This window comes from Pipistrellus kuhlii, unplaced genomic scaffold (assembly GCF_014108245.1).
Source record: "Pipistrellus kuhlii isolate mPipKuh1 unplaced genomic scaffold, mPipKuh1.p scaffold_m20_p_1, whole genome shotgun sequence".
NCBI classification, from domain to species: domain Eukaryota; kingdom Metazoa; phylum Chordata; class Mammalia; order Chiroptera; family Vespertilionidae; genus Pipistrellus; species Pipistrellus kuhlii.
In genome coordinates, this window is record NW_023425404.1 from 32,869,600 (window position 1) to 32,889,139 (window position 19,540).

Here is a 19,540-nt window from a genome sequence, read left to right on the forward strand (position 1 = left end):
CCCCCACCTGTACAATGGGGAGTACAGTTCCTTCCATGTGGCTCAGCTCTGTGGGGAGGAAAGATCAACTTTGTTCACTGTTGCCCTCACCCCCCCTCCTTGCCCTCCCCCTCTCTGCCCCAGTGCCTGGCATGTCAGCCAGAGAAGAGATGGGCCAAGAGAAGAAAGACAGGGCTTCCCAGAATGGGGTTGGCCCTGGATGCCTGTCGGGGTGCTGGTAAAGGTATGCTCACTCATCGCCTATGGCTGGGCTCTGGTGGTGCCCGGGCACTTGCGCCAGTGCTGGGGTGGGTAGGGGGTTCTACAAGGCCCTCAGCTCTGTGTGGGTTGCCATGGAGATGTGCGGTGGGGAGGGGTCGATGGGCATTTCTGGGATAGCAGTTTTGCCCTCTCCGTTCACCTGGGCCTGGCTGGCTTCTTGGCAACTTCCCCAATAGCTTAGCAGACCCCTGTCTGCCGCCCGATGGCTCTGATGGGGCAGGGCCCTATGAGTCCAGGGCAGAGCCAGGGTGTCGTCAGGAAGGGGTGCCTGTGAGCTGGAGTGAGAAGGGAGAACGAGACAGAGAAAGGAGGAGGTCACCCCCTGAGTAGGTTTTCCTCTCAACGAGGGCCCCGGCCCTGCTCTCAAGGAGTCCTAGTGGGTGGTCAGTCCTGGCTGCGCGACCGAATCGATGCGGAGGTTTAAACAAAACCCGTGCCGGAGCTCCACGCACAGAAATCTGGTTCTAATTGGCCTGGAGTGAGAGAGCAAGCACAGAGTTTTAAAAAGGTCCCTGGGTGATTGTAATGTGGTCACGGTGCTTAGCGTGTGCATGTGCCGGGAGGGAGTGGCCTCTCCAACCTGCCCCCCCACCCCCCGGGAGTGCCGCCCTGCCCGCCCTGAGCCCTCTGATCCGGGCGCTGTCATTTCTGCCTTTGCTGTTTCCTAGGGACAGAGGAGGCGCCGGAGGAAAGGGTGAGGCGCCCCTGGCCAGCCTTCGGTGCCTGTGCCACCCAGTCCCCGCTCTGCTCCTGAAACATCGGGCCCCTCCTCACCCCACCCCGAGTCCCCCCTCAGGGCTCTCAGCTCTGACTGGCTCTGCTAGGGTCAGACCAGACGGCGGACAAGGACATGCTTTGCCTTGACAAGCCCATGAGAAGGCGAGGGGTTGCCAGTCCTGGGAGAGAGGACCGGGGAAAATGGCTTCTGAGGGTCCGAAAAGCAGGGCGGCGAGGACAGAGTGGGGCCAGGCTGTGGCTGCCTGGCCTAGAAAGTTAAATTCCAGAAGCTTTTCTTCAGGTGACGCGGAGAGACCCTCGCCAGCGACTGGCAGTCCTCCCTGCGTCCGAGGGAGGGAACCCCCCTCAGGATGAGCGGGGTGAGCGGGCTGGAAAGGCAGCAGACGCGGGTTTGACTGAGAGGCTGGTAGATTCGAGGGACCTAGACCTCACCATCCTCCTCTCCCCTCCACTCACCGGCTGCCATGTTCTTTTCTGAAAGTGTGGCGGGGTGGGAGGGGCAGCGGGTTTGGGGGCCCAAAGAGTAGGATGAGAGGTCAGTTCTATCAGCTGCGGGACCTGGGGCAGGTCTCTTTCCTCTCAGGCGAGAATCCCTCATGCAGGAGCAGGCAGCTGCTCATGGATGCATCCGTCCAGCCCTTGGCTCTGGGCCAGCCGCTGAGGGCTCTGAGCGGGAGCCCTTCTCCCGTTCACCCGCGGTTGCTGCAGAGGCCACTGTGAGAACTCGGGAGAGGGTGGCAGACCTTAGCTAGAACCCAAGTCGGGCTCTAAAATAGTTCCCCATTTATAAACGTCACCACCTTTTTATAAATGGGGAAACTGAGGCTCAGGGAACCTAGGAGTCTTCCCATGGCCCCTGCTCTCTGCTCCGGCGAGACCAGCCGCTTGAGAAGTGATCCTACGTCCTCATCAGGAGGCAGCCCTGCGGAGGAGTGAGTGGCTCATTTAGAGTCACACAGCTGATCATCGGTAGAACTGGGGTGGGAGACCTGTTTCTGGGTGTCTCTGTCCCTGGCCTGTCTCCGGTGCTCAGCTCAGGCTGCCCTCAGGCCTGCAGGCAGCCTCGTCAGCAGATTCTGCCCCCTCATGGCAGCTGCGGCAGGCTGGGGGCCGCCCTCGCTCACTCGCACGTCCCACTTTTATGGTCCCTGACACAGCGCCGCCCGGCTCCACCATTTGGTGTTAGTGACTGTGCCACAGCGGGGGAAATTGGTTTGAAATAAATGTCACCTCTGCCTTCCTGCCTCGGGGTGATTTTGGCCTCATCTCCACTTTGTGGAGTGATCCAGAGCCTGGCACGCACCTGTCCTGCCTAGATATGTCCTTTTTGATGCAAAGATGTTGCCAGGGCTACTGCTGAGCTGGTGTTTCTTGAGAACCGTGGGGGGTGGCTGCAGAACTCCACGGTGCTCTGCACCTTCCCACTGCCTGGGACCCACCCCCAGCTCTGGGGGCTCCCGAGCGGAACCGCAGGTGAGGAGGGCCTAAGAGTGCTCTCACTTACTAGACTGTTTTCTGGGTGGATCAGGAATGGGTGGGCCTTGCTCGCTCCTGGGGCACAATGACTGCTCTGTCATGCTGGGGAACTGCCACCTTCTGTAACAAAAGAAATGCCACTCCTCTGAGGGTAGGAGGTGTGTGTGTGTGTGTGTGTGTGTGTGTGTGTGTGTGTGTTTGGGGGGGGCTCATGTGCTTCATTATTGATCCCATTCAGATTTCTTGCCAATTATTGCTATTTCCCCCCGCCCCCATCCCCACCCACTATGCAGCTAGCCTTAAGGGTAGAGAGTGGTGGGTAGGGCTTACCCCCTTAAAGATCTGTCCCCAGCCTTTTCCTTGATTCCTCAAAGCACAGCTGAGGCAAGATTGGCACATTTAAAGGTGGCAGCTAGGCTAAGGGATGACACAGGGAAATACATACAGAGGATACTGTCATTTTAAATAATCTGGTCCAGGGTGTCTGGTATCCTCATTGCAACCTTGGCTGTGCTCAGGAATGTCCCCCTGTCCAGTTCTGGTATCGGAGGAAGGCACCCTGGCCACCCACCTCCTGATGACAGGGCCACAGAGGCCCTGGAGACCAGTTAGAATTCTCAGCCAGGTTCCCGAGGAAATTCAGCCCTCTTGCCCTATGCTGTCCACTGAATGCCACGGATTGGCTTTTCCTGAACATCTAGAATGGTACGAGTCATGCACCCTCCTTGGCAGAGTTGAGAAAATAGTCACTGCATCATTTCCCCGGTTCTGTGGTCCAGATGAGGAAGCCTGGCTAAGAAAGGCTTTCTCTTAGCTAATAGAGGACAGTGAAACGCGCAGAGACAGGAGACTCGCCCAAGGTCGCACAGCTAGCCGAAGCCAATCCTTTCTCACAATAGCACAGTATCTCCTCTTCCCCTGCTTAGATTTGGTGAGCCTGGAGGAAGCTCTCTCCAAAGCGATGGCCCTGTCCCTCCCCAACACGCCGTACACGGCACGTGCATGGGTGCACACGCACACACACACACAAGCTCTTGAGTCTGAAGGGCAAAGACACACCTGGAAGCATAGCGCTGGGCAAGCGGGTAGTCCTGAGTTCACATCTAGTTCATCCACTTCCAAACTGGGAGCCTCTGTTTCATCACCTCAAATGGCGATCATAATGCCCGTTCCTAAGAGCCACCTGGGGACTGAGGGAGATGGGCCAGGTGCCTGGCACAGGGCAGGCTCCCGGGCACCACTCATTTCCTGCTCTCCTCCCGCACTCAGCGAGCTGCTCCCCAGTTGGTGAGTGAACTGAATGTTCACTATTTGACTCAGTCCACTCACCCAGGTTCTCACCCAATAAGGCATGTTAGCAGGGCATTCTCAGTAAATGCTCCCAAGGTTCTGACTGTGGCATTAGCACCCGATGCTTCCTGGAGCTCAAACTTGCAGTGCCAGTCCCCACCCCCTCAACCCAACTCCTACCAACTCACTCCCCTTTTCTTCCTTCTCCCCCTCTTGGCACAGCCAAATGTCTGTGTGCCAGAGGCCTGCCTCCTGTTCTTCCTACCCCATTGAGTCTCCGTACGTGTTATGGCAAATTTAGAAATTTGTGGGCACACCACAAAATTAGAAAGCTGGGGAGGCATGGTTTAGGCTTGGCACAAGCTTCCCGTTTTGGACAGATGGGTGATCAGGATCAGGAAGGTTAGTGCCTCACCAGCCAGCCGAGCCCGCCTGGGGAGAGGGCAGGAAGCTGGAGCCGTCAGAGGACCCTGCCCCTCTCCATTCTGCCTTGAGGAATGGGAGGTTCAGATTTCTGAATTTCCTGTCGAGTTGGGAGTTAAGTGGAGATGACCTTTCTGTGGTTCCAGCATCTGCTACCAACACCCTTTTGCAACCGTGCCCTTTTCCTTCCCTGCCTTGGCCAGTGGGCGGTGATGAGTGGGACCCAGTCTCCAGGATTTACTGGGAGTCTGAATGACTTCAGGGTCGTCGTCGCTGAAGGCCTGTCCTTGTTCGGCAGTGGGTAAGAAGGTGAGGGGAATGAAGCCGAGTAGATTATCAAAAAAGTAGCCAGCCCTGGACACTGCTTTTTAGGACAGGATAAAAAATCTCACCGGCACTGGGGTGGAAGACACCAAGTGAGAACCAAGCCTGACTGGCGCCAGGGGGTGTGGCCAGCTGGTTCCATGGCATCCTTGGGATTTGGTTACATGTTTTTCATGGACACTGGTGCTCAGGATGGCCTTTGCCAGCTGGACCCAATTTGGCGACTAGACGCAGATCGTCCTCCCTTCCTCCTCATAACCGGCCGGCCAGCCTCTCTCGGGCCTGAAGGCCGCAGTCGCACTGCTCCACGCCCCCTCCCAGGAGCTGCTCTGACACGTTAAGCTTTCTCATTTAGCACACACCGAGCGGAGAGGCCCCCAGACAAAACAGAATTGATTTATAATTCTCTTAATGGAAGCCCAGGCTTTAGTTGCTCCAGAAATAGATCGTTACCTCTGCCACCTTTGTGTAAATTTTTTTCCCCCTCCCGTGTTTTTTTATTATTTTTTTTAACACCATATCGTGGTCTTAAACTATGACGTTTTATTTCAGCCCTCCATCATAATCCACTAAATGCCAGACGTTTCTTCTTAGACCTATAATTGATAGCCTGTTTGTTCGGCTTCACTTCATTAATTAATGTTCGTCCCGGGCCCCCATGCCAGAGCCTTTGTGTAATGGTCTCTTACAGTAAGCAGGTGCTTTTATCCTTAATGAACGATTTCCTGGAAAATACCGAAATAAACAACGGATAATCAGGCCAGGAACACCATGAATCTGGGAGCTGTGTGCCATTCTGCAAATTAAACCCGCGGAGAGACGGGGACAGGTCTTACCTGCCGCCGTGCTGTTTGCGTGGCCCCTTCCTTTGGGGGTGGGGAAGGGGTGCCGAGATCCTGGGGGGCGAGTGAGCCTCTTGCTCCTGCAGGAGACAGAGCTCCGAGGAACTGCTTTATTACGAATGCATGTGGCTGTGGAGGTGGTTGTCAGACACAGCCTAGGCCAGAGACGCAGCCAAATTAGGCTCTGGTTTCAGACTTGGAATCGTTGCTAGCTTAGCCTGTGGGTCAGCTGGGCTGTATCACGAACTTATTAAAATTCATCTTCAGTCCCGTTTTCTCTGTCTTGGCAGACTTATCCCCACCCCAAAGGGGCACCTCTTATTGGAGGACCCTAATGAATGTGTGCTGTCTCTGTGTAGGATCCCCCATACCCCAGGAGTGTTTGTAACACCCCCATCCTCACCGGCCCCTTCCTCCCTCCTCCCTTCCGCAGCCGCCAGCAGGAGGATCACTTTACAGAGGAGGATGCTGGGACTCCCAGAGGTTCAGTGGTCCGCCCAAGGCCACAATTGGTAAGAGACAGGATGGGATTAGGGCTCAGGAACTGAGTCCGGCTCCAGGCGCCTGGCCTGTTCCCCGGGAGGAGCAGAGCCGGTGGGGGTGCAGGTGACTGAACGAGCCCTGGAGTGAGGCGGAGCACCCACACTGCCTTGACTGGGCTGTGAGCCAGAACTCATCAGTGTCGTTGACAAAGGGCTGCAATAAATTTCTTTTAAAATCGGAATACCTGGTTCATTTATTTCACTGAATAGACTGACAAAACCGTTCGTTATCCGTGCATTTTTCCATGTCGTGAGATCATTTTGGGTCTTTGAAGTGACAATGTTTTCCGTCACAGCATGGATACGATCTCAGCATGGACACACGCCACGCCGTTGTGGGGGGAGTGTCCCCCCAGCGTGGAGGCTCTGAGAGCCACCTGGGAAGTCCCGTAAAGTGGCCCGTGTCCCTGGAGGCAGCAGGCTTGGGGCTGAATGAATCCCTGCTGTTTGGGAAAGCGCACCCCGAGGAGCAGTGAGGGAGAATCTGGGCTGGGAAGAGCGTAAGCTGGGGAAGAGCTGCCCGTATTTTGTCTTTTTGTTTTCAAAACGAAGATGTCTTTATTGTGGTTTTCCAGATTTAAAACTGAGACCAGCTCATCATAAAATATGGGAGTGTAGTCACCTGAAATACCATCACCAGGTATCTGTGCTAACATTTTTAATATCTTTCCATAGATCTTTCTGTTCCTGCTCATTCTCTCTCAATGTCCCCTCTCCCTTCCATACACACACACACACACACACACACACACACACCTACACACACACACACACACACACGCGCACACACCTACACACACGCACACGCACGTGCACACATCTATAATAAAAACTTAATATGCTAATTAGACTGGATGACCTTCTGGATGAACTCAGGGCTGTGAGGTAAACCTGGGTCCCGGTGCCAGAGGGAAGCCGGTGCTGGCAGCTGGGGGAAGGAAGGCCACTCTTACACAAATTTTGTGCCCTGAGCCTCTAGTTTTATATAAATGTGATCATAATATTTCTGCTGTTTTGTGACATGTACTTTTTGTGTAATACATCAGAGTCATCTTTCCATGTCAGTGAACTTCATGTATATTAAAATATTTTTGCTTTTCCAATTATAGTGATAATGATGCTCATTGTAAGAAACACCAATACAGCAACATAATAGTTTGACTTAGAAAGCACAAGTCCTATATATTGTCCCCTCTGCCTCCTGCTCCAAAGATGACATTCAATATTTCCCACACATCAATATTTTTAATGTTTGCCTACTATTTGGTTATGTACACACTAGAGGCTTAGTGCAGGAAATTTGTGCACAGGTGCGGTCCCTAGATCTGGCTGGCAATCAAAGAATGAGCATTTGGGCCGAAACCGGTTTGGCTCAGTGGTAGAGTGTCAGTCTGTGGACTGAAAGGTCCCAGGTTCAATTCCGGTCAGGGGCATGTACGTTGGTTGTGGGCACATCCCCGATAGGGGGTGTGCAAGAGGCAGCTGGTCGATGTTTCTCTCTCATCGACGTTTCTAGTTCTCTATTTCTCACCCTTCCTCTCTGTAAAAAATCAATAAAATATATTTAAAAAAAACAAAACAAAACATGAGCATTTGGGGTGGAAGGTCAGGTCCCAGCTGACTTCTGGGCTCTGGACAGTACCTGGGCCCCTGCACCCAAGTCCCCACAGAGAGATGTGGTGAGGGCAGCTGGATGCCATGGGCTGGGGTGCAGCATGGGCCTCTGGGCTGCCCAGCGGCACCGCACAGAAGCCGGGTGGGCAGTATGCTCTCTCCTGGCTGGCCCGGAAGACTGGCTCCTGCACGAATTCATGGGGAGCCTGACCAGTCCCTACAGTCCCGGTGGCTTAGGCCTGGCTCACCCAGAAGATGCCATTTGGGTGCAGGGCAGGCTCCTCGCAGGCACCCAGCACCTGAGCTTGGGGGCTTCTCTGGCACTTGAGCCCAGGGGAGGATAGCAGGGGGAGCAATAATGAGCTTGGCAGACACTCCACATTCTCATTGCACCTCTGTTCCCATCACCCCTCCCCCCAGGTAGCCGCTGAGAGGTTGCAGCTTGTTGCAGACATCCACCATGTTCCCCATCGCCCCCTGGTGGTCAGCACGTGTTATAGTGAGTGATGGAACACTTTGTGGAACATCTGCCTGAGGGGACAATTTGCATATTAGGCTTTTATTATATAGGATGGTGGAATTTATTTAGCAAGGCCCCCACTGATTTAGACATTTAGGTTATTTCAATGCTACAACTAACATCTCTTTATTAAGAGACTAGAGGCCCAGTGCATGAAATTCGTGCATGGCTAGGGTCCCTAGGCCTGGCCGGCGATCAGAGCTGAATTCTGGGGTGGCCAGCGAGGCAATCAGGAGACCTCCACTGGCACCCACCTGGGCCGGCTTGGTGCTGCCTGCTCCCTGGTGCTGCCCCCTGCTGTTGCCAGTCGCCTCCCTCTGCAGGGAGACCGGTGGGGTGATCAGGGGGTCCCCACTGGCATCTGCCTTGGCTGCCTGGAGCCTCTGGGCTGGGGGCAGTGCCTGCATTGAGCATCTGCCTGGTGGTCAGTGCACATCATAGTGACCAGCCATTCCACTGTTTGGTTGGTTTACATATTAGGCTTTTATTATGTAGGATAGGATGATGCAGCAAATATTCTTGAACCTATCCTTGGTCTTGGTTTATTTTTAAAAATTAAATTGCAGCAGTGAATGCTCTGGGTTAGAGATATACAATTAACATGTTAAGTACCCAGCCTGTTTTGTCTTCTGGATGGAAAGTATAGTGTCAGTCACCCGTGACTGACTGGGCACTTAACGTGTTAAAATATGCTGCTATGGACCGCCAGGCTGCTTTCCAGAGCACACCGGTGTGTATTTTAACTACCAGTGTGCAGGCATAGGGCCCTTCAGGCTGTGGGACAGTTGGAGTCTGGCTTCAGAATCTCCTGGCCTACATGCATATGGAAAGTTCCAGAAGGAAACCTGGAGAGGCGGCACTGATCTGATACCATCCTTGCGGCTGACAGCCAAGCCCTCGTGTTGAGCTCCTGACTGGTGGGAGATGGTTCCTGGCATGTGATGGGGCAGAGGCTTCCCTGTGTGGACACTGGGCGGGAATAGAGGACAATACCAGAGCATCAAAAGGATGCTGAGGATTGCACAGGGAGGTGGGCAGGACTGAGGGTCCCAACCATCACCATGCTGCTGATACCTGCATTTCTGGTCCTGGGCTGCTGTGATCCTCCCAATAACCTGTGGTTCTCCCCTCCTTCTCGTGTAGTCAAAGAGGAAAAGAAGGCGCAGAGCAGTGAAATGAGCTCTCCAGGGTCTAAGACTAGAATCTAGTTCTCCTGCATCTTCTACTTTATCTCCTTGCTGCTGGGAGATGGGGCAACTCCCGAGGAGGGTGAAGAGCGAAAAGAATGTGAGGAGGGGAAGGGCAGGAAAGGGCAACACATCGTAGGTGAGCTTGGAAAGTGAGGAGGGTCCAAGAGACGATTCAGTCTGACCCCAGCCTTGGGGACAAGCAGAGAGAGAAGCTCAGAGAGGGAAAGCAACCTTTCCCAGGTCACACAGCAAGTTAGTGACAGAGAGGAAGAATTGGGACCATGGGAAGATAAACTGCTCTTGAGCTGAGGTGGGAGTCAGGGTGGAAGACCCGGGGGAGAGAGGAAAGCATGGCTGCCCTGAGCCCTGGCAGAATGGAACTTGTGAATGGGCTGCTCTACCTTCAGAGGCGGCTGCCTGATCAAGAGTAGCTTCAGGGGCAACCAAACAGAGATGGGCCAGACTCACCGAGAAGGTCCTACGGGATGTTGAGCATCGATTCTGCAAAGGTCTTTGATTTCCCATCATGCTTGCCCGAGGCTTCCTGCTGGGAAAGGCCTCCTGCTTTGAAATAAGCCACCTCCTGTGTTTGCTGCCCTCTCCCGGCATTCCCACGCACCCTCCGGCAGGTGCTTGGGGGTCTTGGGGCAAGGCCCTGCTTGAGTCATCTTTGTATCCACAGGGACTGTTTCGTGTTCAGTAACGTTTGCTGAGTGGATGGATGAAAGATGAGACTGCTCTTGATAATTGTATTGTTAAGACCAGGAGTCACCATATGGCCAAACCTAGGTTTTCCAGCAGAGGATTTTCCCATTAATATCTCTCCCCTCTCCTCCCCCGCCCACCGCTTCCTGGAAATACTAGAAGTCAGAATTATAGGGCTTCGAGGGTCTTTGAGGTGGGGAATGTGAGTCAGGAGGAAACTAATAATTTACTAAGTCCCTTCTAGTGTAGCACCAGACCCAGAGCAGGTAAATGATTTTGCCCAGGTTAAGCAGCATAGTGAGACAGAGAAGGGATTTGTGCCCCGTTGGGTCTGAGTCCACCATTCCCTTCACATGAGCCCTGCCCCCAAGGTGTCCTGTGAGCGGGGGGCAGTTTCCCCTCCTGGGGGACGAAGCATTGGACAGTCGGTGCTCCAGGTCTGTCCTGGCCCAGCTCTGAGGGCACACGGCTTGCTGTCCAGCCCGTTGTTCTCACAGTCCAGCTTAGGTCGGACACGTGACCTTGCAGTGACGGATGATTGGTTCCCCAGGGCCCATGCCTCAGTGCTCTCTTCCCTTATGGGCACGGTGTTCTGAGACATGTTGTTCACAGGGGGCAGAAATGGGGACTAACCCCGGAGTGACTGACTCGTCTTGGTTGTGTGGATGTGGCCATGACTTAGTGCCAGGGCGTGAGGGATTCCCATTGTTTCAGAACCCCGCAGCCCCGGGAGGGAATGGGAGAGGGAAGCTGGAGTGGGCTGGGTTGGGGGGAGGGACAGACAGCCTTGGGGTTGGCCAGGCCAGCTGAGTGTGCCCTGATTTGCAAAGAAATGGAAAGATGAAGATAATTGCTTTGCAAGAAATGGAATGGGCTAAGAACACAGATAAGTTTTCTCCTCATCTTTGGAGGGGCTGGAGGCTGGGGGTTCAGCTGCTTCCGCCTTGGGAAGGCAAGGATTGATGGTGCAGAACCCAGAGATTGTGCATAAAGGGGGATGGTGGGGTTCTTTATTAGTTTAGTGGTTTCTACACCTCTGCGTCCACCCTGCCCTGGGAATCAGCCCACCGCTTGCTCTCTGCAGGGGTGAGGGTGCAGGGGGCAGGGCAGCCCTTTGACCCTGACTAATGGGTGCTGCAGGCCTCCATGGTGTCATTTTTAGGATTTGCAGCCCGAGGCTTTCCTGGTCAAGGAGAAAGCAGAATTTATCAGGGTGGTGGAGCCCAGACTCGGAGGAGGACATTTACCATGTCTCCGGAGGGGACTCCAATCCCCTCTGATTTATCTGGTGGGCAGGCCCCTGGCAGGGCCTCCACTTTGGCTCTGCGATGTGTTCCTGCGGTCAGGGAATCACTCTTCGGGAGATTAAGAGCTGTGGATTTATTTTTAAAACTTTTTTTCTTAAGTGCAGGAAGATTAGAAAGCGTTCCACATAAACCTGGCCCCTGGTGGGACTGCTGGGAGGCTGGAGGCTTCATCAAGGCAAAAAGGGTAAAGCCTCTTAATTATGGGCTGATCGCGGCTCCTTTTTCATCTCACACTAATCAGACCCCGGCAAGGCCAGCGCACAGAGCGGGGCTTGGGGACGGGAGCCAGCTGAGAGCGGAGCAGGCAGATGAAGGGCAAGGGCATTTCCCCGCTACCAGCAAACTTGGCTCTTTTGTTTTATTCAGAAAAAGAGAGGGGTGTGTGTGTGAGTGTGTCTTCTATAAATAGAAGATAGAAATCTCTATGTACACTCACATGCTTGGAGGATTTTGAGCCGCCCCCTCCCCCCTCCTTCTTTTGGTCCCAGTTTGGGTTTTGCCTCTTGCTTTCTGGGCCTGAAAGCGCCTTTTCATGAGGTGCTTGGAGCACCAGTGAGCCCCCAGTTGCAGCCTGAGGTATTGAATGGGCTTCAATGCCCGCCTTGTGTTGGCTCCTGGGCAGGCGTATCCCGGTGCTGGTGGGGTGGCCGGGGCGGGAGTCTTTGGATCACTGTCAGGATGTCACTGTGCCTCTGTATCCATTGCCAACACATCGGTATCTCCATGGTGCAACGTTAACTCGGTGTGGAATGCCCCCTGCAGTCTGACCTGTGGCCTCTGTCAGCCGGACACAAGCCATGTGGCTGATCCTGAGGCATGGGATGTCTGAGAGGTCGAGGAGTTGGTTTGCTCTTTCTTCTCAACAAATGTGCGTTAGTGCTAGGGTGACAGTGGTCAGGCACTGTTTTATGGGCGCTTGGAGGTTTCCACTCACACAAAACACTGGGGATCAGTTGGTGATGACTGCTTGGAATAATTCTATGCTGACAAACAGGCTGAGTGGGAAAGTGTGCCACAATTGACTAGTAATGCCTGTCGTGGGCACTGGCTGGGAGAGAGACACACAGGTGCCATGCACTTGTCATCCCTGTCTGCGTTGCTAGGCAATTGTCACTAACTTTGGAAATCCTTCCTGTCCTATATGAACCATCTATAGCCAACCACTTCCTTGACCAATCAGACACCCCAAGCCTCAGGATCAGTCACATCACTTGTGACTGGCCCGACACAAGCAGGATGACCTGCTGTTGGGACAGGTCTTTAGTGGCTTCTGTCAGGCCAGGCACAAGCAGTGTGGCAGACAATGCTCTGGGTGCTGATGACAGCAATGAACATAAAAGATCAAAATCCCCGTCCTTGTGAAGTGTGGTCAGTGGTACCAAGGGAAGGAAAGTGATGGCAGGTTCTAAGGCCAGCCAGAGAGCGGAGGCCACATCTAGATGATTCGTAGAGAAGAGGAACAATTTCCAAACTTAGTGACAACTGTTCAGCAACATAGGACAGGGAGGACAAGTGCGTGGCACCTGTGTGTCCCTCTTTCATCCAGGGCCCATTATAGGCATTACTAATCAATCACCGCATGCTTTCCCACTGAGCCCCATTTCTCAGCATAGCGGTCCAACAAGTCATTACCAATCGGTCCTCCAGTTCTGTGAGTGGAAACCTCCCATGTCCCATAAAATAGTGCTGACCCCTGCCACTAATGCAAGTTTGTTGAGAAGGAAGGGCTCCCTGGAGGAGACTGGGATGAACAGAGAGAGCAGGTTCTAGGTATATGGACCAGGCTCCAGTGCCGAAGATTTTGGCACAGTCCGGAGGAGTAGGCAGGTGGCAGAAGTGAAGCAGGTGGGGGAGGAATTTTGCACAGATGGACTGTGAGGTCATAACAATGGATCCCAGGGCAGAGGCCATCTGTTTGTCTGTCTGCCCTCTGCCCCAGTTTTATGCATTCTTGGCTAATGTGAGCAGCTGGTGTCTGGCCAGGTATGTGCTGCCATCAGAAAGACAGGCTGGACTCTACAGGTGCTAGGGATGGGGGTCCCAGCAGAAGGTAAGGCCCTCCAGAGGAGGCCCTCCTCTCTAAGATCTGCTCAGCCCGCAGAGCCAACCAAGCCAGACACATGGGGAGGAGGGATTCTTTGCCATGATGTCAGTGTCTCTTAACTACCCATTGGCAGATTCCCTTCAACACCACCTGCCAGGCCCAGAGGCCCTCAAGGGTTGGAATAAACTCTAAAGACGCAGATTGACAGGACCAGGCCTTCCTTCAGACTTGAGCCTGATGGAGGACCTCTGCTCCTAGGGAGGGCACTGGAAAGAGTTCTACAGGAAGTAAAGGAGGTCTTTGTTCAAGGCTTCTCGGAGCCTGAGGTATGCTCAGACACATGAGGCTGTGTAAAGTGAGGACAGAGCTTGCAGCATCTCCTGAACGTAGCCACTCATGGAAACCTTTGTCTGGGAGATTTCTATCAGTATCCCACGGGCCTGGTGTCCCATTGAACCCAATTCCGGACACGCCTCTCACAGTTTTCCGTGTTTCCCACCACAGCTCTGCTGCCCAGGCCCTCCTGCACTGCCTGCACGGTCCTGCCTCCACACGCTTGCCAGGACCTGTGCCTGCCCTGGAAATTCCCTTTTCTGACCCTCTACCTCTCCATATTCTGTCCATCGTTAGTCCCATCCACTCCACAGTGTGGCTGAACACCAGCTGCTTTAGTCTCTTCACATAGGCTGTAGCTGGCATGTGTTACTCCTGTGTTCTCCGCAGCGTAGCCCTGGCTGGGCGGGTGGCACTCTGGGAGCCCTCAGCTGATCAGTTCAGGCCGTGGCAAGTGTGCAGACTGACTGTACCCATGGGCAGGTATGAGAGGCTCACCTCCGGGCTGCCTTCTCTCCCCTCTGATCCCCATGCGCAGTTCATTGGGTAAAGCACACACACTCCTGCGTGGGGGAAGACATTTCTCCACCTCCGGAACTTTGCTCCCTTTCTCTACGGCTTCATATGCCGGGAGCATGGCCAAGAGGGAAGGGAACCCCCTGATTACCGACATGTTCTCCTCTGCTGGGGAACAGGGGCATTATTCTCATTTAATTATTAATGTCCTAAATCGGATGGTGCTCGATACGTTAACCTCTGTCACTTCGAATGGAGTCGGCCTAATAATCGCTGTGGCAGGATTGATTTTCCCTCAGTCAGCACGTAAGCATGGATGTCTCTTTGAGATCCATCCTCTGAGGGCCCAGGGAGGCCCCGGTAAAGTGAATGGCCATGAGTTGCCCCCATGTGGGAGCAGCTTCGTTGTGTCTGCCCTTCACTCTGCCTCAGTGACGTGTGTTTTTCTGAAATCAGTTCCCAAAAGGAATTGACTAGTTCAGCTTAGGAACTGACAGGTGCTCACAGACATGTTGGAAAGATCAAGTAAACATGCGAGGAAGACGGCATGCAAGATGGGGAGTGGTGACTGCTGGCCAGGCTCTAGGCTGCCCGAGTGAGATACGCCTGGCACCCAGGAGGTGCCAAGCCCTGCAGGGGGAGGAGGGGCCCTGGGCCTGAGCTGGACCTCCTGTGGATGGTATGTGGATGTGCCGAGTTAAGGAAGAAAGGGATTGAGCCTGGGGAGCAGTGTGAACAAGGTTGGGCATGGGGGATGGTGGTGGAGGAAGAGCAGGAAGGAAGATTAGCCTGACCCAGGGAGAGGGCTGGTGATAAGATTGTAGATGAGGCCAGGTTCAAAGGAAAAGTCTCAGCAAATATCTGAGAGGAATAATCTTTTCTACCCCAGCCTGGGTATCCTCCTCCCCCACAATCTCTCTCATCCTCGCCACAGTACTACAGAGGCGGACTTGGCCTCAGATGGGGAACTTTGCAAATGCTGGGGATGGGACTGTTCAAGGTGAGAGTGTGAAGCCTGGGAGCCCCAGCCCTGCGAGCCTTAACTCACGTAGACTGTTGGTCTGAATGCCACCTACTGTGTGTCCTTGTGTGGCCCTGTCCATCTCCACTTCCTGTGTGCTCATCCAAACACCCATCACCCTCCCTGTGCCCCAGCGTCCAGGAATCTCACTGCCAGTGGGCGTCAGCTAACCTGTCCTGTCCAGACCTGACTCTGAAAGGAAGAGGATTTTATGAAGATTTAAAAATATATATATATATTTTATTGATTTTTTACAGAGAGGAAGGGAGAGAGATAGAGAGCTAGAAATGTCGATGAGAGAGAAACATCGACCAGCTGCCTCTTGCACACCCCCACCGGGGATGTGCCCGCAACCAATGTACGTGCCCTTGACCGGAATTGAACCCGGGATCTTTCAGTCCGCAGACCGATGCTCTGTCACTGAGCCAAACCGGCTTCGGCAGTTTTTATGAAGATTTAGAAAGATCTTCTCAGTTACAGCAATGATCCAAGTTACCCCCATCTCCCACCTCTTTCCTGTCACCATGGATCAAAGGGGCCAGAGGAACAATCTCCTCTTGTCCAGCTGGCCTCGTCCTCTGTCGTTCTAAGTTCCATGAGTTTGAAGATGGAGTTGGGGGATCCTTTCAGGAGAAGGCTGGCATTCCAGGAGCAGCCACAGTAAGGCGACGGGCCACAGAGAGAACCAAGGAAAGCCGTCCTCTGCAGCCGTCATCCCGGCTCCTTGCCTTTCAGAGTGCGGTGACCCTTTGTTCATTTTTTAATTCGATTTCTTTGGTCTCTGATCAGCCCAAATGCCACCTGGAAGACGATGCTCCTCACTATGCTCAGGGCGGCACCCTGCGCAGGCTCTCCCTCAGCCCGGAGGTATCTCCTCCTCTTTGAGGAGAAAGGGTTGAAATAACCTGCAGACTCCAGTTTGTGAAGGGCGAGCTGCAGAGGTGGGATTGTGTCTCTGAGGACCAGGATGGGGGCTGGGGGCTATCGGTGTGGCAGTGGCTTGCCCACTCCCTGACTCTGCATATTGAGCAGAAACACCAGGATTCCTTTTCTCTCTCCTCACCAATTTTCAGAGTCCATTTAGCCAGATTATTTCCAGATCTCAAATAGAGAGGGAAACCTCATGAATCATTCATTTGGACCCCCGTGGCTTTACAGAATTGGTGACATTTGTTTATCTTTGGAGGAGCTGGTAAGAAAGAGTTGAACAAGGACATCTTGGGAATGGGGCGGAGAGCGGCTAACCTTTCAGGAAAACAGTTGCTCCATTTAGCTTCCCTGTGTGTACAAGACGGGGCGTGTGCAGCATCCATGCCCCTCTTCTCTGTCCCCAAGGAGGGGGATGCTTCCTCATCTGTAAGCTCAACCTCCTTTCAAGCTGGGGATCCCTTTCCAATGTCAACATATTTTTAATACCATCCCTGCCCCCCAGTTGATAGAAATTGCTTTTTTTTTTTTTTTTTTTTTTTTTTGCGTGTCTGGTTGAGAAGAAAAGCTACTCTGAATTCAGTAAAGCTTCTAATCAAATGATGATAGCATCTGTGTACACATGAAAAATGGTGCCATCCTTCTGAGTCATGGTGTCCCTTTAGTCTACAGCCGATGTATGAGCACATAGGGATTCCAGGTCCCCCGACGTGGCTCTGAGCCCCCTGCACCCCCACTCGGTGGGAACCCTTAGGAAGTTCTCAGGGGTCATTTCAGACACTCCCACATCAGTGGTTCTCTGTGAGGAGTCCTTTGTTGGGGACAAGGGGGTTGGCATTCTTTGGAGGCATACTTAACGCCTGGGACAGGCTGTCCCTTCAGGGACCTGGATCAAGCTCAACAAACTGCTTCCTGGAAGCCCCCTCCCAAGCTGCCCAAGCCCTTCATCCCACGGTGAGAACTACGTGCTGTAACTTATGTCACTCTGGCTGCAGCGGCTTTATATCCTGTAGGAGCAGAGAAGCAAGACGCGGCTCTGGGTGGCTGGCTTGACCAGAGCTGCCTGGAAGCTCCCCAGGGCCACTCCAGCCACCTTTCTTCTCTTTCTTCGTGGCAGGAGGGGGCATAGGGAGAGGAAGTGAATGGGCAAAGAACATCAAAGATGAGGGCGAAGGGGACAGAGGGAGGGCGTTGCCTGTAAAGTAGTTAAATCGCGGCTCTTGGTCCAAGATTGGGCTCATGGGCTTGAGCACATCCTGAAATCATAGCCAAACATGTGGGGGCATTTTTCTGGGGAGAAGGTCTCTTAACTTTCAAAGCAGTCCATAATCCGAAGCTCTCTCAGATGCCCTGGCTTGGGATTTTGACTCTTCCCTGAGTCAGGCTTCCTACTCCTTGGTTACTCAGAACCCGTGAAGTGTTACTGCATTAGTCAAAGACTGCAGATGTAAAAATATCAGTGCTCATCACGCACCGATGATGGGAAACTTCGTCTGCTTAGCCGGTCTGCTTAGCCGCTTCATGCGAGAAGTCTCAGTGCCAAACAGATGCCCGGGAACGCGGGCTGGTTAATGACGCTACCTCCTCTGTTCTCCCGCACAGGGCCCGGGATGGCACGCTCCGTGGCAGGGCTCCTGGTCTTCTCCCTCCTGCAAACCGTCCTCTCTCTGAACCCCGAGGACCCAAACGTGTGCAGCCACTGGGAGAGGTAAGGCACTCACCTGAGCTTTGCACTGTTGGGTACAGAAGCTGTCCACTGAGGGCCTACCGCCCAGCTGAGAGAGATAGCACAGAGATAGGACAAAGCAGGACAGATTCTGTCTGAGTCTCGCTGTGATGGGAGGTCAGGGTGCAAGGGGTTGAGTGACAGGCCACTTAAGGGATGCAGGCTCATGTTCCTCCCTGCATTCCCGCTTCCCAGTCATTTTACAGAAGTAGAGGCTCAGTGCCCATTCACAGCAAGGTGGGTGCAGTGAGTTGTTCTGGTCCAGATATGTTGTTTTCGACGCTATAAAGTCTTTCCTGGTCTCCCAGGCCTGGCAACAGTGCAGCAGCATGGACATGTGGGTGGTCAGCAGCCTGGCCTGAGGAGATGGGGAGACGGGAACGGTGGAGGGCTGCTCAGGGAAAGGCAGTTGAGGGCAGAGGCAGAAGAGCCGGCTGCGGCATGAGGTCCTCGGGGAGTAGGCCAGGTCCTGCAGACGGTCTGACTTTGAAGCACAAGGTTAACGTATTGATTTTGGTGAGCAGAGGACAGTGACCAGAGACCCAATCAGGAAAAACGAAATTAAACCCTGGAATTGATTGGCCATGCTGACCAGGATGACTCTGCCACTTAGATGTTAATAAATCAAATGAATAAAATTAAGACAAGGGCCCGGTGGGGGAAGCAGATGGGGGAGGAGGACAGGTGAGGGGGTGGTCCATGCTCCATGCCCATGAGGGTGAATGTCCCGTCTCACGGCAGGGAAGGCGCCTCACCCAGGGCTCTGGAGGGACAGTGCCTGCACCAGCATGGTGTTTGGTGACTGGCGCTCTACGGGGAGTCCCCACGGAGTCAGGTTGGAGCAGAAGGCAGAGTGCCCCTTTTCAGTGACGTGGGAAGAACACGAGATCGATGACCAGTAGACCCCGGTTCATTCCAGTCTGGAGTTTTCCAACTGTTAGTTCTATGATCTTGGGCATGTCTCCAAGCCACTCTGAGCCTACACACCTCTGTAAGGTGGAAGCGGGGAGAATGAACCTCAGGCTTGTTGGAGGGTCAGGGAAGCAGTTTCACAAAAGTGCTTTGAGGAACAAAAAGGTCAATTATTGCCTTTTCTTGTTGACAACGCTGTCTTTGCTGGATGGTTATCACAGATTTAATGCACATGAGGCTCCCTGGGAATGTGAATGAGGAACAGAGCCTCCTGAGACTCCGATTCCATCAGTTTGGGATAGACCCTAGGCATATGTATCTTTCATAAGGTTTCCACGTGATCGTGAGGTGATTCAGGCCCCTTGGCCTCCTGGTTATGGTGAATTTAAACCTTTATTTCCCAGTTGGTGAGAAGGCGATCAGGTGGAATTCCATGTTAGTCTCTGTTTTATGGACTCTAGTCTCTTCAGCCCTGACTTGTCCACCTGTCTCCATTGAGACAGTTGCTTCCTGCCCGTGTCTGTGCTGTATCCCGGCCCCCGCATACCTCCTTCCCTGCTCACCTCAGCCTTCCCTGCTGCCTCCAACCAGGTCTCTCTCCTCTAGGAAGCCCGCCCTGACTTCCCTCTGGTCTGGGTCCCATTTGCACCAGAGGATCAGTTCAAACTTAAACCAAACTCCCTAAGTTTCTAAACCTGCCCAACACGAATAAGTTTGGAATGTGAACATATTCTGAGCCCAGCCTCCTGCACAGAGCTGGCATTTTAGTTTACAAGGTTGTCAGCTGAATATAGAGCTTTGGTGGGAGAACAAAGAGCAACCCTAACGG

At 53.5% G+C, this 19,540-nt stretch overlaps 1 protein-coding gene across 6 annotated transcripts in view; it reads left to right on the top strand.

Moving 5' to 3' along the window:
* MEGF11 (multiple EGF like domains 11) overlaps positions 1–19,540 on the top strand; it is a 329,202-nt gene that overhangs the window by 90,756 nt on the left and 218,906 nt on the right. For all 6 annotated transcript variants that reach the window (XR_006741561.1, XM_036438502.2, XM_045581385.1 and 3 more), the window contains exon 2: positions 17,676–17,781. Coding sequence is in view for 5 of the 6 variants with exons in the window: in XM_036438502.2 (XP_036294395.1) it covers positions 17,684–17,781 (98 nt within the window). In the remaining variant the exon portion in view is untranslated. The remainder of the gene's footprint in view (positions 1–17,675; positions 17,782–19,540) is intronic.